Source organism: Priapulus caudatus, unplaced genomic scaffold, assembly GCF_000485595.1.
Source record: "Priapulus caudatus unplaced genomic scaffold, Priapulus_caudatus-5.0.1 Scaffold2017, whole genome shotgun sequence".
Classification (NCBI taxonomy): domain Eukaryota; kingdom Metazoa; phylum Priapulida; class Priapulimorpha; order Priapulimorphida; family Priapulidae; genus Priapulus; species Priapulus caudatus.
Genome location: NW_014579078.1, coordinates 1 through 27,854, shown reverse-complemented (window position 1 = coordinate 27,854; position 27,854 = coordinate 1). Strand labels below are relative to the sequence as shown.

The 27,854-nt window shown below is 43.6% G+C and overlaps 2 protein-coding genes across 2 annotated transcripts; one reads left to right on the top strand and one right to left on the bottom strand.

The window, feature by feature from the left end:
- Positions 1-2,175: 2,175 nt before the first annotated feature.
- On the bottom strand, positions 2,176-20,459 carry LOC106818090 (non-specific lipid-transfer protein-like; the record flags this gene model as incomplete). The annotated part of the gene is given in 19 exon segments (XM_014822808.1): positions 2,176-2,854; positions 3,213-3,289; positions 3,497-3,626; positions 5,316-5,483; positions 5,706-5,782; positions 6,477-6,612; positions 7,398-7,494; positions 8,794-8,950; positions 15,578-15,685; positions 16,405-16,552; positions 16,752-16,902; positions 17,137-17,223; positions 17,632-17,695; positions 17,948-18,074; positions 18,428-18,492; positions 18,684-18,747; positions 18,948-19,012; positions 19,411-19,482; positions 20,402-20,459. Coding segments are annotated over 19 exon segments (1,947 nt in total), but the record flags the coding sequence as incomplete, so codon positions are not given.
- LOC106818091 (alpha-(1,3)-fucosyltransferase C-like) lies at positions 9,668-14,335 on the top strand. The gene is made up of 2 exons (XM_014822809.1): positions 9,668-9,816; positions 11,921-14,335. Exon 2 carries the CDS (start codon positions 12,000-12,002, stop codon positions 13,338-13,340), a length of 1,341 nt encoding a protein of 446 aa, XP_014678295.1. The 5' UTR covers positions 9,668-9,816; positions 11,921-11,999; the 3' UTR covers positions 13,341-14,335.
- Positions 20,460-27,854: the final 7,395 nt, after the last annotated feature.

Here is a 27,854-nt window from a genome sequence, read left to right as displayed (position 1 = left end):
GTGGAGAGGGAGGAAGGGGAGCAGGAGGGGGAGAAGAGAGCTGGTGGAGGAGGAGGGGGAGAAGGGAGAAGCTGGTGGAGAAGGAGGAGGGGAGAAGCTGGGGAAGAAGGAAGAAGGGGAGAAGGAGGGGGAGAAGGGAGCTGGTGGAGGAGGAGGGGGAGAAGGGAGAAGCTGGTGGAGAAGGAGGAGGGGAGAAGCTGGTGGAGAATGAGGAAGGGGAGAAGGGAGCTAGTGGAGGAGGAGGGGGAGAAGGGTGAAGCTGGTTGAGAAGGAGGAAGGGGAGCAGGAGGGGGAGACGGGAGCTGGTGGAGGAGGAGGGGGAGAAGGGAGAAGCTGGTGAAGAAGGAGGAGGGGAGAAGCTGGTGGAGAAGGAGGAAGGGGAGAAGGGAGCTAGTGGAGGAGGAGGGGGAGAAGGGTGAAGCTGGTTGAGAAGGAGGAAGGGGAGCAGGAGGGGGAGACGGGAGCTGGTGGAGGAGGAGGGGGAGAAGGGAGAAGCTGGTGGAGAAGGAGGAGGGGGGAGGAGGAAGGGAAGGAGGGGGAGAAGGGAGCTGGTGGAGGAGGGGGGGAGAAGGGAGAAGCTGGTGGAGAAGGAGGAGGGGAGAAGCTGGTGGAGAAGGAGGAAGGGGAGCAGGGAGAAGCTGGTGGAGGAGGAAGGGGAGAAGGGAGAAGGGTATCTGTGTCTGTGTCTGTATGTGCGTGTGCGTGTGTGTGTGAGTGTGCGCGTCTGTGTGTGTGTGTGTGTGTGTGTGTGTGTGTGTGTGTGTGTGTGTGCGTGTCTGTGTGTGTGTGCGTGTGCGTGTGCGTGTGCGTGTGCGTGTGCGTGTTTGTCACAAATTAAGTAAAGTATTTCACTATGATTTATGAAATCTTCGGTCTATCGGACCTTCGGTCTATAGGTCCCTTTTCAATATTCGGTTTATCGGACCTTCGGTCTATAGGGCTGACCCCCTATCTACCTAACCAACCCACCCACACCTCCCACCTACCTACCTACCTACCTAATTTTTTTTAAACTTTTTCTTACACATATTATATGAAATAAATGCACGAGATTGACTTTGATATTCTCGAAACTTTAATGCAATTCATTCATGAACGTTAGCGTTAAGGACCACTCGATTGTGGATAACTGTGTCCGTTTTGGGAATACTGGGTCTCGCTACAGTTTCACGTAAATGACTTCAGTTTCATACACTGATGCACCTTCCTGAGAGACGCACCTCACTAGGTGTTTCCTTCATATTCACAGTTCATGAACGTTAACCACAGAGCGTTCGCGTTTGATCACCATAAGCCTTATATACTGTGCGTGCAGGAAAGCGGTAATGAGTTTAACAGTCAAAAGGTTGTTCAATCTGTCAACCTGTCAACCAGTCAGACCTGTTAGCAAAAAGTTCTTTCGCATAAGTCATGCTACGAGGTAATTTGAGTGCAAAATCGGACGGTTACACGGTGTACATCCTACATCCATCTAATGAAATATTTATTTATAAACCGGTTTTTACAATCTTTTGAGTGTTCTTTCTCATTCACGCTCTCGCCTCTCTCTATCGCTGTCTTTGTCGCCCTCATGCTGTGTGTGTCTCTCTATCCCTCTCTTTCCTCTCATTCTGTGTTGAATATCCAAGCCTACAGTGAAACTCTTGGTTCTTCCTCAGAAAATGGGGGTGTTCTAGAGACTAAGATACCCACTGACGCCGACCAACGATCAAGTTCAGTGGCGCTGAAGGGGTCGTTGTCGTATAGGGTACCCGAGGTACATATATGTCACCTACGCCTACGCCTACTCCCTAACCCTAACCCTAACCATATCAGATAGTAACCTCGGGTACATATATGTAGTACCCTATACGACAACGACCCTTCGTGCTTCAGTGACAGTACATGAGTCGCGCAACTGCTGTGTATATATAGTACGTGCACGCACATTATCTATGCTGACTGGCGACTACCGCAGGATATGCTGATAATCGGTAAAGCAGTAAGAAACACCGGCCAGCTGTGCCAAACATCTCAACTTCCTCACATGCCTCTACACTGTTTAATAGCAACAACTGTATATGATAATTATGGCACGTGAAACGTGCATGAATCCTGAACAGCAGAAATAATAAGCAGCACTACACGCAGCAGAAAGAAGACGTACATCATACATTTATACACACGTACCAATAGTTCACCATAAATATCACAGATTTTATTTCAAATTGGTATGATTAACATAAATCAACACTCATGACAATTGCTTACAATTCATAACATTGAGGTTGAGAGACCAAGCACCGAATTATATTAATTAATACTGAATAAAGACTAGAGTAAACCATAAACCATAAAACTACAGTACGGACACAGGCACTTGGAGCCACATGCACGTCGCTGCACATTTTCACACGCACGCACACGCGCGCACGCACACGCACACGCACGCGCACACGCACGCGCACACACATGTATATATGTATGTATATATATATATACACACATATATACTATATCTAAGTGTAAATGTGCAGCGGTGTGTGTGGCATGACTGTAGGCTGAATTGCTGCAAGTGCCTGTGTATGCACAGCGATTAAATTGGAATGTGCAATAATTTTTTAAAGAGTAAACATCTCATAGACTGACGTTCCTTGACCTTCGCAGAGAATAGAAGTATTCTTATTAGAATTACCATAATAAATCTTTCTCCTTTTATAACCTGGTTACTAACTCACCACAGTCTTGACCATAGTATCTCAAATGTGTTGGCCGGTTATTACAACTTTGCTTGTCCAGGTGTTGGTAGAACTTCCTTTAATTTCATAGCAAGTCCAATGTTGCCAGCAATCTTTAATTTCTTCGAAAAGAATGCCTATAAAAGCCGTATTGGGCAACATAGTGGAATCAATAAGTAACACATAGCAGACAAAATTCTGATAGTCGACTAATAATAACAGAATTTATTTACTAGGATTTTTTATTCTTTGAAATTTTTATTGACCAAGGATCTGTGAATGAAACGCAGTGATTTTGTATGTGCAAACCAACTGCTTGCCACTTACTGTTTATTAAGTATAATAACTACCAAAACCTATATATACCATTCAATACTGAACAGGGATCGACAGGGTATATTGAAGATGATACTTAGTATCATTGCTACTACATGCAGGTATGATTACACTACTCCTAGCAGAGCCTACGAACTAGTTAAAAAGTTTTGCAATTACCGTTTGCGCACTAAGCTTTCCTGATGCCACCTTTAGCAGATCCTCATCGCTGATTGTGATGGTGCAATCAGCTTTTCCTGCGTAGCCAATACCACCATGATGCTACATTTCAGTTTATTGATATAGTTATTGATATGATTATGATATATTATATTATATCTATATTATACATTCCTTATACACTCATATAATAATTCTGATATGATTTATTGATAAAGTTGAATATAATTATTTTAGTGTTTGATATATCTACTGCAGTTAAACATCACTCTAATCTCACATACCTGCACCGGATTTAACAGCTCCTTTTCCATTCTTTACATCTACCAGCCACATTGCATCCTTCCCAGCAGGTCCCCCTGTGACCTTGAATAAGTAGATGCCTTTAACTTTCCCAACGATTTTATCACCATCCTGGAATAAGGAATGAATCGTCAGATAAAAATTTCAAATAGTCAAATGATTATTAATGCATACGTTTGGAGAATATGGCCACTCATAATATATACAATAATCAGTTAAATCTTGTACAATTAAGATGCCTTCCCACGCACATTTTTGTGACAAACTACTGTAAAAACATAAGTAAATAACTCACTACACTTTAACTGAACGTTAGCTTTGAAAATAAAATTGTAAAAATATGTATAAAGCCTCCTTCTCTCAACGAAACAAGTGCCGCAGAGCGACAGCGCTCAACTGACGTGTACTGTAGCCAGGTATACTTCTGATAAACTCACTGGCAACCGAATCAAGTGTGCCCTACCGCCACTGCATTCGTGCTCAGAGCATATATCTAGGATACTACTAATACAGATCTAAAATCTATGATAGGATATGCTATACCTACTGGTAGTACAGTAATAAAGATACAGCTGTGTAACTTTAATGACTGCTATATTAACATGTTATCACGGATATGCATCGAGCGCAAGCGTAGTGGTGGGGGAAGGAGGGGCGGGTGGAGGGGGCTCTAATAGCAAAAGCAGTTCAGTCCTTTGTTAACAGTCAACAGATCTGGTGGTGTTACCTCCTCTTGAGGGTCAAAAGGTTATCAGACACTTACTTTTCGCACGTCAGCGGAAAGCACATTTCATGGTCCTTCAAGTGATAAAAATCGTAGGTCATCGTTGAAACAAAAAAGTTTTTCACTCGGTCCGTTAGACCATGTCCTCAGAAAATTTATGATATCTGACCTTTCCCCCACTGCCCTTTGAACGGTGACCAATTTCGCACTGGTGATGGGTTTCCTCCCCATCACACTATACATCGAATATTAAGAGCGTAGGTCAAGCCGTTGAGATTTGTGCCGCAATTCCGTATTTCCTGTTAAGGGAGAAATATTCCCCCTCCATTGACACACCTTGACCTTTGACCCTTGCCCCCCCAAATTCGACATCCCGAGTCCTTTTCGCAACGCCCCCCCCCCACGTCCCAAATATCGTGACCGTACGTCGAGCGGTTAAGATTTGTGCCCAACTGTTGACGGACGCACGGACGCTCATGAGATTCTACAAGCTGCATCTGACTTCGTCAGCCGAGCTAAAAACAACGCGAAAATCGCGTTTTGCCACGGTTCTGTATCATAACAGCAAGAGTCGACGCAGGTCACGGAACCAGCACAGCCATAGATATCATATAACACATGTGTTATATGATATCTATGAGCACATGCAGCCTTCATGACCTTCAGCGCTTGGCAACACCGCATGGCAACAACGCGTCACAACATCGCCGCAGAACGGAAAAAGTAAACGCTGTTTGAAACATTCCACTTGAAACTTTCACTTTGTAGTCTAAAAGCTTTGAATGAACGTATTCCTGAGCATTTTTTTTCTTACCTATCACACATATATAGGCAAGTACAAATGTGCAATGTTAAAATAATTCATTTTTGCCTGATTTTTATGTTTGCCACTTGAAATTTCGAGGGAAGGCACCTTTAAGAAGAAGGTACCCAACAGCGTAAAATGGAATAAACAGAAACTGCTATAGAAATGTAAGTAAACAAGAACAAGCAGAAAATAGAAGAATTGCAAATAAATAGGAGTTTGACTTCGTGATCATCACATCATTTTCTACTAATGAAATATGCTGCCGTACCCTTCGTAACCTTTCTTCCACTTCCTTAAATATTGATGATGCCTTGAACCCTTCGTTGGCGGGAGTCTGTGTGACGGAAACAGCCGTTCCCGCAGGTGGCAGAACACTGTTTAACTTCATGGCCAGCACCATGTTTCCGGCAAGTTTCAATTTCTTCTGGAAAAACGCCTGGGCAAAAAGAACAAATACACACCACGTGTGTAAAACATCGTTTTGCGTACACCAGAGGTAGATGACGAATCCAACTCTTCAACTCTTTCGCATCAAATCATAGGTAATCGACAACATTACATAAATATAAACCTTTACTACTATTACTATTGCTTAAATTACTTTACATAACTGTATATATCATAAATGTATAAAACATAATTAAGCAGAACAACGTACCACCTGTGGCTTGAGCCTTCCCTCGGCAAGTTCAACGAAATCCGAATCGGAAATTGTCAGTGTTACATTCGGCTTGGCTACAATGAACGTGTGTTAAAATACTAAGACAACGAAAATCATTGGGCTACAGAGACGTTTCGGTAGTTCGGTAGTTAGTACAGTGGAAGTGGTTACCACACCCAACTTTCCGACAGAATGTTGTAAGTCGAAACCACAGCTAGGTCAGTGAATTTACTCAAAGTATTAGAACCTAGCTCACAACACTGAAGACTGAATTCCTAGTGACTCAGATAACCACACAAAAGGACATGGAACACTCCAGTGCTGATAGTGACCACCATCCGTGTCATTAGAGATGTAAAACTAAAAGAGCACAGTTTCCAGTAGGAATAGAAAGAAGTTTCAACCATCTCTAGTAGCTCTAGCATCATAGCATGGCAGTGAAATGTGTTGATGTGTGCCCAATGTGCCCACTGACCCATTGTATAATAGCAACCTCTGTGCTGACAGCAACGGTGATGGTAATAGCATAACCTCCGATTAAGCCTTTTTAAATAATTTGAATGTGGCAATAATGGTAGCACGAGTCAAAAATTCATGCTTCTTGTGTACATAAAATTGGGTTAACATTTATCAGTGTATAACATTTCATAATGTTATCAAGAAAATTGAATGCGAGACCAACAATGAACCACTACAAGCAACAAGGTATCTGTTCCAGATGAAACCCAGCACATTCACACACTTACAGTCTTATCATCCTATACCTACCTCCATCTCCTCCGATTTTGACAGATCCACTACCATTTTTCACATCAACTGTCCAAAGTCCTTCACTGCCGTTGGGCCCCTCCGTAATTTTGAACAGGTACACGGCGTTCACTTTTTTCACGATGTTTGCTCCATCCTGAAAACAAATAATCATAGTAATGACAAGAATTCGGTTAGAATCCTTCCCCCCACCCCTCTATCACATCAGTTTGCACTTATATAACATTACACATGTGGCTACATTATTTTAAACTTAAATAAACAAAGATAAATTAAAGAGTAGATCGAACCTAAATTAAACCTTAAAAATGGTTTCTTTTAGCTTCCAGGCTGCAAAAATGCAAGGAATTACCCAATTGCTTTAGTACCAGAATGCAACCCTTTAGACTTTAGAGCCACGACAAAAGCATGCATTTTTTGTGACGTTTGCATGTTATTCATAGTGTTACGTCAGTATCTATTAGGGCTGTAACGATACACAAGCCTCTCGATTCGATCCGGTTCTCGATATTAGCCTCTTGATTCGATTCCTTCGATTCGATTCCAAAAATATTGAAATGTTATCTTATTTTTTATATTTTCATTATTTTGTAATAATAAATTATTAGAAATTGCCAATAAATACTAAATGGTGAATAGACTAGAGAGTCTAGAGAGTATATTATATACACTGCACAGCCGCTGAGTAACATTGGTGAGTAACACTCCACAGTATATATAGCGTAGTGCCGCCATCTATTGGAAGAAAAAAGTGGTATCGAAGTGGAACTGAAAATACGGGGAAAAATATCGAGGATCGGATCGAGGGAAGAGAATCGCGATCCGATTCGATTTCGGTGGATCGTTACAGCCCTAGTATCTATAGGCTTATAGGAGTAGCTGCATGGGCAGTGTCACACTCGCAGAATCAAACACACTTGCCTTCATGAGAGCTTCCTGAATAAGATTGAATATGGGCGCTGCTCGGAAGCCCTCTGGTGACATATCTGCAGCTGGTGATGTCACCACTCTCAAACTCCTGAAATTTCAAATGCTCGGTGATTTAATGCTACGATACAAGCCGAACAATAGCACACTAACACGAATAGTAACGATCCAGTTTAAATTGTTGCTTATCACTCGGTTGCAATTTTGGTGGTATACTCATTTACACACATTTCTACAAATACACACTTATGTGCTCATGTATGTATATTATGGATATTTAATACATATCGGTCCACAGGATATACGTATGGTTTATAGTCAAAGCTTCACTACTTTATGCGACCAAATTTATACCCTAGTTAGGCTAACCCTTTATGCCGGAAAATGCTACATGTGTAGCGAGGAGAGTTGATGACAAATAAACAGCGGCTACATCCGAGCCCGCCCGGGGTGGCGACGAACGTCGATCGCGACACCTAGGTGCGACAAGGGAGAAGAAGCGATGGTGGAGAAACACCTGCTTGAAGTCGCACCGTGAGAAACTTGTCACTAAGTCGCGGGTTTATGATCCCAATTACTAACAGGCTTAAAAGCCGAGGCTCAAGCCGAGCTCGAGAGAACCTGACTGTCATCCCGACTAACTATTGTTCCTCTCCCTCGTCTCTAACTTTCGATTGTACCGCTTGTATCTTGTTCGACCTCTATCATGTCTGAGAATAAACGCCTGTGTGGTACGTTACGACCGTAGTTGTTGTCTTTCTCTGTTGGTTTGCGTTATTCCCTTTCCTACACCTACGCCTAGCCTCAGTTCGCCAGTAGACTCACGCCGCTCCCGAATACCTCCGTTACACATGCACTGACAAATTAGTTGCCGAATTCTACTTTGGGACCAAAGTACATATGCCATACCACAATGATCATCATTATCATAGCTTTAATCTTAATCCTAACCTAATACATAATCCGGACCTAATCCTAACTCCATAACGTATGTACAAGGATACAAAAGTAGACTTAATTTGGACCCGAACTTACTACATATGCAGCACACTAGAGGGACATTCAGGCTTCTATATCTAGCTCTACCATACACACCTGTCAAATGTATGAACCGGTCTGCACTACAGTCTGTACACAATAAACATAGTTGCCGAATGCTTGCCTAGTTGGCTATAGCTATCTGACTCGACCTATACGAGATAACAAAATGGACCCTACCAACCAGATAACCTGTTCAAGCTCTCACTAGACTGATCACCAAAGAAGTATCGGTGACGATCGCAATCAATCTTCCAAGCAGGACGATCAATACACGCCTGTTATGCCTACCCACTGTTATGCGACCGATTGTCTTCTAACCCTAGCAAGACGGTTTCTTGGAGCTACCTACCCACTAGCTGCCTCCGGGAATCCAAGCCGATAGAGTGTGACAACGACAGCGCCACCTAGACCGATATTATGCTGGAGAGCTAACTTTGCTCCTTTCACCTGTCGTTTGCCTGCCTGCCCCTTCAGCTGCCAGCAGAGCTCAGCACACTGAGCCAAACCTGAAGGAGTAAAAGCAGAAAAGCTATTTAACTAGAAATATATGTTGCACATGCTGAATTTTATGGTTGCCGCAGTGCTGGCAAGTACTAGTAGTTTGGCGGGTCAGAAATAAACACAAAACGTCCATAAACGTTCTCACGTGAAGTTAAAATTCTACCCCTATAATATCCGGACCTACGCCAGCAAAGCTCAGTGGGATACAGCATACCTCCGTGGCACTGGTTAACTTGACCCACCGGCCAATTCGTCTCTCATTGTAGAGAGTTTATTCACCTGGAGGTCGGCCAGCTCAGCCCGTGGGTCGAGATGACCCACCTAGAAACCGGCAAGCTCAACTCACGGGCTAACTCATTTAAGATGTTTCACACGCTCCAACATATATAAATACAAGTGTGTAGTATTTAATTAGGTATTCTGCTGGAGGCACATTGTCATTCTCGAATTCTAGTAGCTGTGCCTGCCTGTATTTATGATGTAGTATTTTTGTGGGAGTAAGCTTTTCTTATGCGTAGAGCACGATCACACAATAAACCATAACAAATCCATCAACAGTCTGCGCGTACGCAAAAAGCATAGTAATCCTATACTATATACTATATGCTATGTACTGCATACTAGTATACATTATATACATCCTTACATGCACCCAGCTATTGATACAAAGAGTTGGGCAGCAGAGCGTTAAGCGTTATAGCTCACTGCATGCCCACCTGCCAAACCAGTTCAACGAGTGGCATTCCCACGCAAACTCGCGTGAGACGTGCGTACCCATTTCCGTGCCCACAGGAACTGAACAATAAAATGCCACGTAGGATGCCTGCGAGAAGATGGAGTAAATCATCAATCAAGGCTGTCAGAGATATAGGTATATACCTTACATAACTCTAGTTTACTAATTCTATAAATATACCTCAGCTTCTTTGGCATGATGACAATCATGCACCGACGCGAAAAACATATATCAGACGTTAGAACATAAACATACCGCGAAGTTGCCCGCGAGCGGGCCTAATTAGCATATCTAAATAGATTCCTTTATGTTATAGTTTGTTTTGTTATTGTTCTTATATTATATAATTTCCATAATATGGTCACGTTATAAAGTCATTTATATAGGGTGGGCACTACATAACAACCACCGGTATTTATGACGCAAAATGTTGAAAGTAAGCCGCAAGTGGAAATTTCTGCCTGCATACACGTACATGCTCCATTTATTACATCAGTCTCGAATCATGATCAATCCGAGAATCTTCGGAGAATTATCGAATCCGAGAATCATCTCTAAGTCATTGAATCCGAGATAATAAATGATAGTCAAATTAAAGCGCGTGTCCCTAATACAACCAGCCCAACATGGACTGCCTAATTAAGCTATAGTTGTTAGTACCTACCATTGAAAGGCTAGTGATATCTACTGTTCTACTATATCTATATACTTTTCTACTATATCTATATACTTTTCTACTATCTATATATATACTGGCATGCTGCTTACGCTTCACCAGCCTAACTTCACAAGTATTCAAATATACATTTTTTTACTTGGCATTCTATATTCCCCTTATTTCTGATCCCCAAAACAAACCTCATATATAACACTAGCAATCTGTCTACGTGTGCACAGTACTACGTGTGTACATGCACAGAATGTGCGTGAACGCTATGCGAGCGTGTGTGCGTGCACAGAATGTGCGTGAACGCTATGCGAGCGTGTGTACGTGCACAGAATTTACATGAACGCTATGCGAGCGTGTGTGCGTGCACAGAATGTGCGTGAACGCATGCGAGCGTGTGTACATGCACAGAATGTGCGTGAACAGAAGCGTGCGTGCGTGCGTGTGTACATGCACAGAATTTACATGAACGCCATGCGAGCGTGTGTGCGTGCACAGAATGTGCGTGAACGCGTGCGAGCGTGTGTACATGCACAGAATGTGCGTGTACGCTATGCGAGCGTGTGTACGTGCACAGAATTTACATGTACGCTATGCGAGCGTGTGTGCGTGTGTACATGCACAGAATTTACATGAACGCTATGCGAGCGTGTGTACGTGCACAGAATGTGCGTGAACGCTATGCGAGCGTGTGTACGTGCACAGAATGTGCGTGAACGCTATGCGAGCGTGTGTACGTGCACAGAATTTACATTACTCTATCGAGCGTGTGTGCGTGTGTCATGGCACCGAATTTACATGAACACTAGCGAGCGGTGTTATGTGCCCAGAATGTGCGTGAAACGCTAATGCGAGCGTGGTGTAGCACAGAATGTGGCTGAACGCAATGCGAAGGCGTGTACGTGCAGCAGCAATGTGCGTGAACGCTTATGCGAGTCGTGTGTACCGTGCACAGTAATGTGGCGTGAACGCATGCGAGCGGGTTATCGTGCACAGAATCGTGCGTGAAACGCTATGCTGAAGCGTGTGTAACTGCACAGAATGTGCGTGAACGCTATGCGAGCGTGGTGTACGTGGCACAGAATGTGCGTGAAACAGGAAGCGTGCGTCGCAGCGTGTGTACCATGAAAACAGAAATTTACATCGAATGATATGCGAGCGTGTGTACGTGCACCGAGAATTGCGTGAACAAAAGCGTGCGTGCGTGTGTACGCATGGCAAGAAATTTACATGTACGTCTATGCGAGCGAAGCGGGTGTGCGTGAAACGTCTATGCAGCCTGTGTGTACGTGCACAGAATGTGCGTGAACGCTATGCGAGCGTGTGTGCGTGCACAGAATGTGCGTGAACGCTATGCGAGCGTGTGTGCGTGCACAGAATGTGCGTGAACGCGTGCGAGCGTGTGTACGTGCACAGAATGTGCGTGAACGCTGTGCGAGCGTGTGTGCGTGCACAGAAGCGCGTGCGTGTACGTGCACATGTGCGTCAGTATACACGCGCGAGTGTAACAGTGGCTTTCCGACACGAGTTTTTACACCTATGGGCAAACACCGGACTGTGCTATATTTACAGATACATGCGACACCAACTGACGACCGCGTGAGCACGCGGACGCTGCCGACTCCATCGTCAGGCATGACAGCCGATCACCATGGAAACCAGCAAGCGGGCGTTCAACAGATTCACGGCGACGGATGGGGCGATCGCGTCAGCTCTATTCGTATTCGCCGTCGCCATCCTCGAGGTTGGCATGCATTGGAGCAACGCCGGCAGCAGCAGGGTCCACATTGACACGCCGGCCAGTCAACCGTGGTGGAAGAATCGCCATGACAACCACACCTGTCGCCACGGCAACGCGACGCTCCGCCTCTTCGCAACCAACGAGACTGCTTCGCCGCCAGAAGGCGCCGCCGCTGGCCCGCCGAAGCTGGTGCTGCTGTGGACGCAGATCTCCGGGCAGGAGTGGTTCCCGCGCTACGGCGCGGCGCCCTTCGCCGGCTGCCGCGTCAGCAACTGCGCGGCGACGCGCGACCACTCGCTCATCAAGCGCGCCGACGCCGTCGTCATGAACTTCTTCAACGTGCAGCGGCACAGCCTGCCCGCGTACTACTCGCCGCGCCAGCGCTGGGTCTTCTACCTGCGCGAGCCCGCCTCGCACACCTACCTCAAGGTGCGCTCGCTGCGCGGATTCGACGGCGCGTTCAACTGGACGATGACGTACCGGCTCGACTCGGACGTGCCGACCGCGTACGGCGCGTTCCGGCGCCGCGCCGCCGCCGTCGACTACGACACGGACGTCGCGCGCCGCAAGAGCAAGTTCGCGGCGTGGTTCGCGACGCGCTGCCCGACGAAGAGCCGCCGCGAGGAGGTCGTCGCCGAGCTGCGGCAATACGTGGACGTCGACACGTACGGTCGCGCGGAGGGCCGCTGCAATCAGACGCGCTGCGACGACTGCGACTGGGACGCGATGCTCGACGACGACTACCGCTTCTACCTCGCCTTCGAGAACGGCCTCTGCCGCGACTACGTCACCGAGAAGCTCTACCGCGGACTGACGCACGACGTCGTGCCCGTCACGCTCGGCGGCGTCGACTACGCACGACACGCGCCGCCGGGGTCCTACATCGACGCGCGCGACTTCGACTCGGTGAAGGCGCTCGCCGACCACCTCCTCGCCGTCGCGGCAAACGAGACGCTCTACAACGCGTACTTCGACTGGAAGCGGCGCTACGTCGTCGGCGAGCAGAAGCCGGCGCCGTGGTGCCGGCTCTGCGAGAAGCTGAACGACGACGGCGAGCCGGCGAAGATCTATGAGGATCTGACGCGGTGGTGGGTCGATGACGCGCGCTGCGAGACCTACGTCGGCGAGCAGGACGGACACATGAACTTCGCTCCCACCTTCGAGGTGTTCACGTACTCGAAGAAGGGCCACAGGACGAGACGGCGGGCGGCGTCGCTGGGGGATCGACCGGTCCGCATGAGCGAGGCGTAACTACCTATCTTGTTGCTAGGGTGGCCGAGCTCCCGCAGCGCGTGTGTGCACGTGCTAGTCGTTTTTCTATTTTTTTTTAATCTCGATGTTGCAGCACTTCGTTACTGTTTTTATACTGGCCTGTAATTATATTACTATATCTGTACTTAGGTACTGTTTTTATAATTGCCAATCGACGTTTCGGCACTTCGTCCCTAGGTAATGTTTTTATAATTGCCAATCGCGACGATGATTGGCTAGAGCTGCCTGTCAATCACGCCAGGCAAGTAGGTCACGTAACTCCCAGCGCTCAGCACTGGCAGAGGCTTTTGACCTTGAGGTTTGACCTTTTGATCGTTTAGGACCTGTAGAGGTGAATGTCCACTCGATGGATCCGTCATTGAGAGGAAGGAAATGCAATACGACTTTTTAGATCCTGGAATATATGCTTATAGGCTGAAATCTGCAGACTAGCGTTGAGCAGATTCCTAACAGCTACGTAGTATCTTTAGTGCCATTATCATGTAGAGGAGACTTCATTGCATCACACAGGAAATTCACAATTGCTTTAGCCATAGAGGTATTATAAACATTATAATACCGTAAACCCTACAGCTAATGCTACCACTTAATTAATACCCTATGTAAGAAAATAATATGGTACACAAGAAATACATGTTCTGCACTATTTCTAACTGTGGTACTATCGACATTGTGGTGCTTAGCAGCAAGTAATCATGTTCCGGTGGAGATTGACCATACTGTTAGATTTCTGTAATAATATTATAACAACCAAGTGGCAGGCGCCAGGTTGAATTCACTAACCACCAGCAGCTACTGAAAATGTTTTTCATAATTATGAATAACATTTTCAGCCTATAGCAGTTTTCTGGGATCTTAAAAGTTATCGTGTTCACGTATTTATTCAAAATCGGGTGGATTTTTGACACACTTCACAACTGACAATCGAAATGCACAGTATTTTTTTTTACAAAATAAAACTATTTGCAAAATGACATGAACGTGGGTCTGTGTTGATATTTGTATGCGTGCGTGCAAGTGTGTGAGTGTGTGCGTGCGTGCGTGCGTTCGTGCGTGTGTGCTAATTATTTATCTCCTGATGTTAAGTAAGCCAATCATCATGTTATTAAGTACAAAGCTCAATGTGAAAGTGCAAAAGTTCAATCAAGTACACTCATCAGATATCTTGAAATCCTAGACGTCGGCCATCAACACAGAAACGACCCTCACCATACCTAATTCTGTCCGAAAACAGAGATAACTAGACGGAGGGCACTCACGAAGAATGCATACCTCCGCCAGCAACATACGCCATAACATACATGGCAGATACATACATACATACATACATACATACATACATACATACATACATACATACATACATACATACATACATGTATGGTACTATATGTATGATAGATACATACATGGCAGATACATGGCTGGCTGGCTGGCTCGCTGACGTCGACGCGCTAATATCGGATCGCGCGAACAGCACCAAGACAGGGTTCGACACTAACCCGACCGTCCGACCTGACCTAGTCGGGCTAAATGCTTGGTACCGGTCGGCATAACAACCAGAGTGCTAGTAGCCCAACTGGTCGTGTTAGAATTGGTCATATATATATATTGCACTGAAAGGTCACCTCTGGCTAGACTGGTTCGCGGCCGCACTGTTTGTCGCAGAGCGTGTACATTGTCTAGCAGAGCGTGAGGCCGGATACCAGTCTACCTTTCGGCAAAAACAATAACGACTATGAACGTGGCTTGCTGCCAGCTGCAGTAGACAATCGATAAACCGTGCGCTCGTGTATGCCCGTGGTAGAATCAAAGCTTTAGTAGAATACGAATGCTGCACGTGAACTCGGCCCACGCGCGATTTAAAGCGCGGGAAACAGCATCTATGAATTCATACGATGACACACTCTTATCTAAATAAAGTTTTTCATAACAATGGTCTGGGTCTGGGCTCGTGAAAGTTAGGTCAGGGCTAGTGGTTTTCCTCAGTTACTAGCCCGATGGTCTAGTGAAATAAAAAGTTAATGTTGAACCCTGCAAGAGCGATCACATAACCTCCTCCAACTCCGTTGGGCGGAGGTAACAAACACTACTGGCTCAATGCAGTCCAACACTAGAAACCTCCGTCAATCCTACGCGTTTTAGTTGCATAGGCCCCATGTTCCAGCTAATGAGAGTTAATGCTGTGTGCGATAGCGACGTGCGATTCTACGTACCAGTTGCGCCGAGGGGATGACCTTTGGAAATCAGGCCACCGCTTGGATTTATCACGTACTTTCCACCGTAGGTGTTATCGCCTCTATCAACCATACTGCCCGCCTCACCTGAAAAAAACTATTGCGGATGAGAAGGCAAGTTGAAGGTCTACACGATACACATGGAGGCTTTGCTGGCCAATACGTTTATGGTGGTGTGTTGACATTGCAGTGTTCCACTCATTTGAGCAAAGTGTATGTAGAGATGGAACGAACTAGTTAGTATGGCAGAATTTTCAGGGAGTCACACGGACTCCTGCATATGTCAAATCAGGGAGTCCGACAGTAAATCAGAGTGTTTGACTCCAGACTCCCGTTAATTTTGCACCCTGCACATGATATGAGATGAAACCCCCAGTGTACATGCATCTGTCAGATTTCATGGGAATAGTGGCCTGGTAATGACTTATGTACCATATTATATAGCACACATTTCATAAATGCAAGAATACTGAAAGCTATGTACATACCAAAGGGTTTGTCTTACGATGCTTTCTTACAGCCATGTATCATTTATGTCATATTTTTCATCTTTTGTCTTATGTCATATTTGTGTCATTTCATTTAGACCGGTGTTGTACAAAGGCTTGACTAGGAACCAACTTTATACATAATCTCAATCCCATTATTAAGCACAATTAATATCTCCCTACACAGATTAGACAAAACAACAGTGTGTGACAGCTACATCATTTACGCCTTCTACTGAAACATTCTGCCAATTGTGCAATGACTGCTTTACATGTCGCCACACAGCAGCTCCTCATGGCTCCTGCTCTCTAACGCACCTGGTTCGCACAGACCCAGTGCTTCGTAGCTGATCAGCTCGTTAGTCGAGAAGCAGTCGTGCAGCTCTACCACGTCGATGTCTGTTGGCTTCACCCCGGCGCCGCGGTACAGCCGATCAGCTGCTGTCTTCGTCATGTCGTAGCCGACCTTGAAACAACGAGAGCGACGACGCATCAGCCATCTTGTACGCGCTTTGCCGAAACGCGACCAGTCTCTGTCGACAAACCAAAGCTACTATACCCTACAATCCTCACGTAGCTGCGATCTGATGGTAGGTATTTCACTACTGTTCACCTAACTTGCCTCTGCTGGCAGGTATTTCACCACACTGCTGCTGGTCACCTACCACTTTCATGCAACTGCCCTCGTTGAAAGTACTCGGCAGATCTGTCGCCATCTCCTGTGCGACGATTTCAATCGCCTGGTCCTGTAATCCATGTTTCTCCACAAACGCCGCGCTGCAGACAATTGCGGCAGCCGCCCCATCTGACGTCGGACTGTAACGGAAGATCCAAATAAGGGGTGAGAGGTTTCATGAGTCTATATGGTCAGTGTCTAGCATGATATATTCTGGATCACCATCTTCGTCATCGCCGTTTTCGTTACCATCATCATTATCATCATCATCGTCATTGTCATCATCATCATCAGCAGCAGCAGCAGCAGCAGCAGCAGCATTACCACCATCATCATTAACATCGTCATTAATGGAACGAGGAGTACCCACTCACCAGCACTGCAACTTCGTTAGTGGTTTGTGAACCATCGGCGAGTTCAAAATCTGATCCATACTGTACTGATCCTGGAACTGTGAGTACCTGCATAGAACCACCAATAGAACCACCAATACTGTAACCACAATCAAAGTTAAAGTGAGCGAACAACCGGAAAACAATGTCGCAACAACAATAGCAAACATTTACAAAAAGTTAGCAAGTATCAAAAACTTGAGAAAAGAATGCACACAACAATTAAAGTGATGGGGGAAAATCTATCGCAGAGGAACTGTGTGAAAAAGTGAAAGGGTGGTTTAGGGGAAGGATGGTTCTATAGGGAATAGTCAAAATGCAGTACAAGCAATGTTTACATGCAACTCTGTATCAATCTAAATTATATTTCAATGTATTCAATGCCCCAAAGGAGCTTCCAAATACATTTAAATTGAGCAACATCAACTGCAGATCTACACCAGTAACATAATTAATCAGCAACACCACAAGACTTACGGATTGTTGATGGAATGTAAGTGATTTTTCCATGCGATTTTGGCAAAGTGCTCTGGTTTTGTTCCTAGAAATAGATTAAAATACCGCAATGTGATCAGCTACAAAGCTCTGTAATAACCTTCCTCCTTTGTATGAGACTAATTAGACGTTAGATTTTAAACACCCCTGCTTTGTTAGTGGGTAATAATTGTAGACACTGCCCAGTCACTGGAGTTCGATTATTGAGTAATTGTTACTTAAGGAGTATTGGATTATTTCAGTTAGAGCATGCATGGTAACTAATTTAAACGTAATGACTCCGAGACCTACTTCTCACCATATTTTTTCATGTGCTCTTTCCCAGCATTTCCAAACATCTGTGCCGTGAAAGGGGCCGACTCCAATTCAAACACGCTTGCCATCACTTCAACGTGCTTCTCCATTGGATTAGTACGGTCCATAAACTAAACAAAAACGTGGAGGTTGTAAAGGCGAGAACAGGGTTATACGACGTGAAAGGCGAGAATGTAATCTATATTTACAACATGCCACTTTTTGCTACTGGGGCCTCCTAAACATATTCCCTGCTTTGCTACAAATTGACTTGCCGCTTGTAAAAATCATGCGTATTTTTGCCAAAAGATATTTTTGTCAAAAACATGTTTGTGTACATAAATGTTTGTGATTACTGAAAATAGGTAATATTCCACTGGTAAGCATTTATAAAATTCTAGCAGAGTTAGTAAAACTCTGGTGTTAGATTAAGTGGTACAATCTGATTAATAATGTGTACAAATGTAAGCTAGATCACATATACCTTAGGAGTCAGTGAACCCTTTTCCATCTTTTCAAAACCCAAGGCCAAGACGCAGTCTGCCAAACCTAAACAAGCCAGTGTACTGTGCATACATGAATTTGTTCCATGTTTGTGAAAAGTAATGTGTCACTAACATTGGCAATGACATGTCACCACAACAGCAAAATCTTGTGTTAGACTGAAACTCAAATCTCATCAACAATGTCGTATATTAAATCATTTGCATTAAACCCTTCTCTTAAGCATTTATAATTACCTCCTTCCACTAATTGTCTGGCCATAAACAAAGCTGTTGATCCAGTTGAACATGCATTATTTACCTAGAGCCAAAAGAACAATAACATTCATAAACATAACAGTAATTTATCTCTTCAATGATACCATTAGTATAGGTTTACGAATCAGTGTGTTCCTAAGAATATAACAAAATGTACAGCTGTGACTTGACCTAAAACTTATGTTTCATCGCTTAGACCACATACAGTTTATAAATCTTTATTGCAGCTGATAGGCAACTCACATTGAAAATAGGAATTCCTGTCATGCCGACTTCGTAAAGAGCTCTCTGACCACAAGTTGTGTCACCTACAGGAGTAGCAAAAATATATAGGAAACTACGAATGTTCCCACGTAAATGACCCATAAATTAAAAAGAAATGTAGTTTCCACATTTCGACTCTCCATTTAATTTTAAAAAGCAACAATTGCAGGGTTCGAGATAGGGGCACCTAATAGTTAAATTCTGGTTATCTTCTATTTAGAAAGCAAAGAAAAATTATGATTAACTACTTTTAAAATTACTGGTCTCATTACACCTTAGTTGACCAGATTCTCTATTTCAAGAAAATCTTTTTAAAAGGTCAAACATGTTATCTTTGGTTAGAACTTCACATATTAAATTTTGAACACAATACATGATATTCAATATTGGTATAAACTATAGAACAAACTTGAGATCACAATAAATTTTACATCATTCTTACCATAACAATATCCAACACATGCCTGCTGAATTTCTCCATAGTTGATTTTAGCATCTTTGAGTGCATTATTCACTGCAGGTCAGAGAAAATAAAACAAAATTACATATAAATTGATTACACTATAAATACTAGACAGATGGCACTCACGGAGAGTGCATACCTCTGCCAGCATGTAACATGTATGTGTTACGAGCTGGCTCGCCGCTCGCTGCTGGCTGCTGCTGACTGACTGGCCTGCATGCTGCTGACTCGACGCGCTAATATCGATCGTGCGAGCCCACTAACACACGAACGGACTAACACACTAACACACAAGAGCGATCACATAACCTCCTCCAACTCCGTTGGGCGGAGGTAATCATAATTCTTAATAGTTTATATGCATAACAGCCACTCCTTTTGAGTGAATGTAATACTGTATATACCAAGGGGTGCCACAGATCTCAATTTTGAATGGAACCAGAACTTTAGCTGGAAATAAACATAACAGTTTTGGCACCATATCATGCAAAATTACTAAATTGAAATAACATTAGCAGGCATGTCCCCCAGACGAGTAGAGTAAGGCTTAACATTCTATTTACAAGATGATTGTTGGGTGTATGAACCACCTACTTTCAGTGCAATAGAAATTCTCACGATGAAATATTAATGGGAACACGAGCAAAATGAGGTATGAGGCACAAAGCTAAAATTATAATTGCCTGCCAGTAAGACGTTTCTACTAACAGGAATAAAATTAAGAAAAAAGTTTCGTTTCCAAGTATTTGTTTATATACTGCTCCAGCCAGAGTCGGAACTGAAAAATTGGGATTCTGGTCGAAGAGAGGTAGCAAGGGATAGAAAGAAGTAAGGAAAGTGATAGGGAGGAAGGAAGGTAGATAGGAGAGTGAAGGGGAGAAAGCTCAACTCAATAATTACAACAACATTTGGCTGTGTGTAAGCTGGCACACAAAAATCAATGTTAAATCTTAACAGGGTAAATTCTTACCAGCCTCCTTAGCCATATCTGGGTAATCAAATTCATCTCGACTTCCAGGTTTCTCGAACTACGGATAAAGGGAGACAAGTAATGTAATTAGCATAGTCTCCGCACTCAAAACTTTCAGCTACAGAGTCTCAGCTTTGAATCCTGTCCTTGGCACTGAGAGTGCAGTACATGTTCAGATTGGCCATTTAGCAAGGAACTTTAGTCTGACTTGCTTCAGTTAACCCAAGCTATTAATAATATGTTTAGCGTAAGATATGTCAGTAGTAATGATCTTGTATGATGATAATACTCTGAGATTACTACCTTTGTGACATAGATGTATCTAATCGGTATAGGGTCGGTCGTAGCTCCAAAAACAGTCATATATATGTATTGCACAACTGTAGAGACATTGGGAGCTGTATGGATTTAATCTCACAGCTGCCTCAAGTTAATCCCAGAAGAATAAGAAAAATAATATCCCACATAAAAATGAATCAAAGCAACTGATAACCCGTGCATGCTCAACTGACTCGAATCAGTGTGTTCCTAAGAATATAACAAAATGTACATCTGTGACTTGACCTAAAACTTCTGTTTCATCGCTTAGACCACATACAGTTTATAAATCTTTATTGCAGCAGATAGGCAACTCACATTGAAAATAGGAATTCCTGTCATGCCGACTTCGTAAAGAGCTCTCTGACCACAAGTTGTGTCACCTACAGGAGTAGCGAAAATATATAGGAAACTACGAATGTTCCCACGTAAATGACCCATAATTAAAAAGAAATGTAGTTTCCACATTTCGACTCTCCATTTAATTTTAAAAAGCAACAATTGCAGGGTTCGAGATAGGGGCACCTAATAGTTAAATTCTGGTTATCTTCTATTTAGAAAGCAAAGAAAAATTATGATTAACTACTTTTAAAATTACTGGTCTCATTACACCTTAGTTGACCAGATTCTCTATTTCAAGAAAATCTTTTTAAAAGGTCAAACATGTTATCTTTGGTTAGAACTTCACATATTAAATTTTGAACACAATACATGATATTCAATATTGGTATAAACTATAGAACAAACTTGAGATCACAATAAATTTTACATCATTCTTACCATAACAATATCCAACACATGCCTGCTGAATTTCTCCATAGTTGATTTTAGCATCTTTGAGTGCATTATTCACTGCAGGTCAGAGAAAATAAAACAAAATTACATATAAATTGATTACACTATAAATACTAGACAGAGGGCACTCACGGAGAGTGCATACCTCTGCCAGCATGTAACATGTATGTGTTACGAGCTGGCTCGCCGCTCGCTGCTGGCTGCTGCTGACTGACTGGCCTGCATGCTGCTGACTCGACGCGCTAATATCGATCGTGCGAGCCCACTAACACACGAACGGACTAACACACTAACACACAAGAGCGATCACATAACCTCCTCCAACTCCGTTGGGCGGAGGTAATCATAATTCTTAATAGTTTATATGCATTACAGCCACTCCATTTGAGTGAATGTGATACTGTATATACCAAGGGGTGCCACAGATCTCAATTTTGAATGAAACCGGAACTTTTGCTGGAAATAAACATAACAGTTTTGGCACCATATCATGCAAAATTACTAAATTGAAATAACATTAGCAGGCATGTCCCCCAGACGAGTAGAGTAAGGCTTAACATTCTATTTACAAGATGATTGTTGGGTGTATGAACCACCTACTTTCAGTGCAATAGAAATTCTCACGATGAAATATTAATGGGAACACGAGCAAAATGAGGTATGAGGCACAAAGCTAAAATTATAATTGCCTGCCAGTAAAATGTTTCTACTAACAGGAATAAAATTAAGAAAAAAGTTTTGTTTCCGAGTATTTGTTTATATACTGCTCCAGCCAGAGTCGGAACTGAAAAATTGGGATTCTGGTCGAAGAGAGGTAGCAAGGGATAGAAAGAAGTAAGGAAAGTGATAGGGAGGAAGGAAGGTAGATAGGAGAGTGAAGGGGAGAAAGCTCAACTCAATAATTACAACAACATTTGGCTGTGTGTAAGCTGGCACACAATAATCAATGTTAAATACTAACAGGGTAAATTCTTACCAGCCTCCTTAGCCATATCTGGGTAATCAAATTCATCTCGACTTCCAGGTTTCTCGAACTACGGATAAAGGGAGACAAGTAATGTAATTAGCATAGTCTCCGCACTCAAAACTTTCAGCTACAGAGTCTCAGCATTGAATCCTGTCCTTGGCACTGAGAGTGCAGTACATGTTCAGATTGGCCATTTAGCAAGGAACTTTAGTCTGACTTGCTTCAGTTAACCCAAGCTATTAATAATATGTTTAGCGTAAGATATGTCAGTAGTAATGATCTTGTATGATGATAATACTCTGAGATTACTACCTTTGTGACATAGATGTATCTAATCGGTATAGGGTCGGTCGTAGCTCCAAAAACAGTCATATATATATATGTATTGCACAACTGTAGAGACATTGGGAGCTGTATGGATTTAATCTCACAGCTGCCTCAAGTTAATCCCAGAAGAATAAGAAAAATAATATCCCACATAAAAATGAATCAAAGCAACTGATAACCCGTGCATGCTCAACTGACTGACTAATTGAGTTGTCTCAATTACAGCTAGGAGGGTACCATCTTACTTGGAAGTTATATAGTACTAGCAAAGTACCTAGTGTTGTAGCTCAACGAAGGATCAAGGGCTTCTTTGTAAAGTATGTTTTTGGTCTTCGTGTGCTGTGTGTGAATGAACATCGCCGTGGGTTTGCCTACTCGTGAGAGGGCAACATAGAGCATGCCATGGGAGAAGACAGGTGTGGTCAGGTGCAAGCCTATGGTAGTGAAAGTCTGTCCTTGGGCTTTGTTTATTGTCATAGCATAGCAAAGACGGATAGGAAATTGCAGTCTTTTAAATTGAAATGGAAGATCTGATGTTGAAGAGATGAGTGGTATGCGTGGTATGAATACGGTTTTGCCAGTTGCTGGCAGCTGGTCCATGTAGGATGACAACGTCTATGGCGTTGGCATATGGCAGGCTGTGACTCGACAACATGTTCCACTGGTGATGTTGGGTGGGTCTAAAGATCTGAGGACAATGATGGGGGAACCAGGTTTAAGAGTAAGTTTGTGTGGTGGTAAGCCTGCGGTATTAAAGGAATTGAAGAAATGCACAGGGAAATGGACAGCTTCGTTCACAGTTAGAGTCGAGTCCAGCAGACCCTTCCAAAAAAGTGCCAACTCAAATTTATTAGCATTGTTGTAAAAAGAATATTAAATTGATTTATTTTAGACCAAGATCATAAATAAAGTCGAGAAATAGAAATTAGTCTTCCTAAACAATATTTTTCTATCATTTTTCCATCAAAATATGTATCGGGGTTTAAAGTTCTAGAAAATAAACACATTAAATGATAGTTTTGGTGTTATAGACTTTAAAATAAATTTTTAAGTAAAAAAAGGTTTTTTTACCTACCGACCTACCTTTTAAACAAGTGCCGCGGAGCGACAGCGCTCATCTAACGTCTAATGCGGTGACTCTATGGTGGAGTGGTGGGATTCTAGTAAACCCTGTTAGTCCCAAATGTGTTCACATACACGCCGAAACAGTGGAATGCACAGGGATGATATCAGGAACCTTCTCAAAGGAATGTTTGTTGGGATCGTTATGAAAGTTGCCACGAGATGGCGCGTACGTTTAAGTGTCTTCAGATTAAAGATGGAAGCTCCCTCGATATGTAGTAGCAAACAACTATGGTTCAGCAAGACAGAATAGGTAAGCACTTCATCTCCATTTACCTACGCAAGCCTACAGGCTGCCAATAGAGAGCTGCCACTGTAACTAATTAACGCAATGGCAAAAACTACACAGCCACCCAACATGCACTGCCAGTGCGCCACTGGCAGTGGCCACTAGCAGTGCGCATACGTTACATGCTGAAAATACTGACAGTACGAGAATGCCATATGAAATTATAGGATTTAAGGAGCATATAACCTTCTTCACAACCAAATTAGTTTGAATTTAACTGCTGACATTGTAGCCTCAATACATCAAGGCATGTTATAGTATTCTACTAGCAAAACCCGGCAGTCAAATTTCTTTCTAACAGACAGTAAACAAATCCATGCTTTTAACCCTCCTCTTGCAGGGTCAAAAGGTTATCCGACATTACACTTTACGTAGCCAGAAGGACATTCACTGGTCCTTTCAATAAAGTCATAAAATAGCTAGGTCACGCCCTTTGAAACAAAAGTTTTTCAATCGCTCCGTCAGACCATGTCCTCAGAAAATGTCTTAAAATCTGCCCTGTGCGCCAATTGCCCTTTGACCTGTGACCTCAATTTCGGCACAGATGATGCTTATCTAACCATGATGCTATTACACCGACGTATCAACGAGCCTTAGCGTCGAGCCGTTTAGATTTGTGCCGCAATTCTGCATTTCCTCCTATACCTTTAAGTTATAGCGAGGAAATGCTTCCCACTTCTTTTACACTCTTGACCTTTGACTTTGACCCCAGCTTCGAACATCCAACTCGTTTCGGATTACCCTCCCACGTCCCGAATATCGTTGACCGTTACTTCGGAGCCGTTTTAGATTTGTGCCACTGTTGACGCGACACACGACGAACGGACGCTCGCACGTACGGCGGCGGACAGGACGATCATGCGATTCTACAAGCTGCATCTGACTATGTCAGATGAGCTAAAAAAGTGAACAGAATCACTTACATGTTGTGAAAAAGTGATCATAATTTGTTTACGTTTATTGTTTACGGTGAAGTAATCACTTTCAATGTATGACGATTGCTTGGTACTATAGCTGGTTGTTAGCATTGTGTTGTATGGTATGATCTGGACCTTGTGACTCACTGTGACACCGACTGTTTCGACCACAATTTCGTACAGAAAACACAGGTAAGGTGGTAAACGAACAAATGTTTTTAGTTTGTGCTCTGCGATCACGGCTTTGACCCAGATATGATAGTTGATCTCGGAGTAGCTCTAGAACTATAGCCCTCCGCTCCTACGCAGGGAGATACTCGGATTACTCCTGCGGCGATGCAGGAGGCTATAGTCTCGAGCTAATCTCGGAGTGGCTTTAGCCATTCCACTTCCAGTAACTTGACTAAGTCATCGCTTGTATGTGAAAACAAACATCTAAATTCTCTTAGTATTAGCATTAATATACGTATTACTATTAGAATACATACTAAAACATATATTCATGGTAAATGTAATCCTACACAAGAATAAGAATAACCCTACTCTCAGGTCTTGTGTAATGTGTTTTCAGCACTGCTACTGCAGTACCGTGCAATGCTAGGAATATTCTCCGGCTCTAATGTCTAATGTCTTGACTTGAGTTATCTCCAATAAACGGTATTTCTAGGGTTACAACTAACAATACCCTAATGAGTAATGTATATTGACGTCCGTCACACAGCCTGGACGATCTGCAGCCGGATATCCGCGGCGAAGCCGCTCCAAACGCCCGCGTAGCGCGCCACTTTTGCAATCTCGCTGCCCCTTACAACGCCAAGTATTTCCGGTCCTTTCTAGGAGAGTGAGGAAGCCGGGCTCTTTTTTCGCCTTCATCGGCAGTTCTGGCGCATTGCACGAGGGATGCACTACCCAGTTAGGTTAAGCCTGGCTAGAAGAAGCTCCATTCTTTGTTTCGCTGACTAGGCGTTGCTTTTCTTTGCTGTAATACGGCGGAGTTTTTTGTTTCACATTGTAACAATATATAGACGCTTATGCGTAGCGTTGACTGGTGAGTTTATGAGGATACGATATATGAGGAATTCTGTCTTCGGCTATTCTTAATAAGTTACAGTTAGTTTCATTGTCATCTCTTATTGCTATTGTTATCTCTGATAGTTACACTCCTTCATCAAACTAAAGATTTCAACATGGTGCAGAAGTGCCTAAACTGATACAGCTGCGGAAGCCTTGAACTGTAAGTGTCCGTAAGAAATTCCACGTGAAATTCCTGAGTGCCTCCGACGATCGGACGGGCCAACGGAATTATGGAAGAAACCCCAATGTAGTCCCAATAAAACAAATGCTGCCTCGTACTCGTGATTCTACAGGAACCTATTGCTATATATATATTATGATATCTAAACACAAATCCCCAATGCGAGCATCGAATTGTATTCCACACCTTACGAAATACTTCTATTAAACTTACAAAGTTACATGTTTACATAATTACTAGTAAAGTTACTACTAGTACTACTAAGTACTCAGGATACTACAGTATACTGTACTAGTACTAGTTACTACAGGAGCTTAATAATGACAAACTGTGTTACCGGGTACTAGTTTAAGTTACTAATATTTAATAAATGACGACTCCTGTTAGTGTTACTAGTACTCCTACTAATAATATATAAAATATAATGCTAAACTAAAACGAAATCTATTTACTACCAACTTCTTCATGTTTCTATAGCATAGCCTTTAGGCCTACTCTCGCTTTGAACCTATTATTGCCGGTTTCTGTAAATTCCGTCGAACCTACGTCAAACGCGTACGCTGCCACGCGACACGCGGCTGCCATTGCTCTCGCGGCGCGCACTGTTGCCACGCTTACACTAGATATATTAAGCGGTAGGAAAGCGGTGCTGCCAAATTCGCTCCGACGCTTCACTTCATTTTGAAACTTTCACAGCACGAATACACATTCAACACTTCCATCTTTTGTTTCTCCTGAACAAACAGTATTCACTTGTTATAAAAACATAATGTCTCTGTTCGTACCGAGCTGTGTCATTGCGAAAATCACTAAAGACTGCGAATTCTCGCCGTTCAGCGAACTTTCCAGTAATGGAAATGGCATGTCAGCCGCAAACACTGCACGTTTTTTGCCAACGTTCCAATGGCGAAGGCTCTTCGTACGGCGGAGTTGCGAAAGCAGTGCTGCCGCCTGTGGCCCGCCTATAGCCCAATAGACTGGCACTCGCTTCCACCTGCTCGGCTTAGCTAGTAACTCGATGGGAATCGAGGTGGGAGTGAGTTCCCAGTCTATATAGCCTTTGTTCCTTGCAGCCATTTCCATTACTGGGCAAGGTTCGCGAACGCCGAAAATTTCGTCAGTCTTTCTGTGATTTCGGTGGACACAGCTACGGTTACGAACAAGAGACATTATGTTTTATAACAAGTGAACACTGTTCACGCTCCAAATGTCTGCCCTCTGTGTCCCCCACTAAAATGTGGACTGTTCGCTGGCAGCTATGATGCGTGCGCCGGCGTAAGCATGCGCGCGCACGGATCATAGCTGCCAGCCGCTGCCATACTGTGCGTAGACGTTCGCGGTCACGTTTGCGCCTTGCGCCGGAACTTGCCGCGCAAGATCTTGCGCCTCAGACTTCGGCGTCAACACGCTTCTTTCGGCAACGCTCTCTAGGTATTCCCGTCTCATCTGGTCGGGTTAGACTT

Excerpts from the sequence above, each read along its gene's own strand:
- LOC106818091 (XM_014822809.1), top strand. The coding sequence starts at position 12,000 with ATGGAAACCAGCAAGCGGGCGTTCAACAGATTCACGGCGACGGATGGG.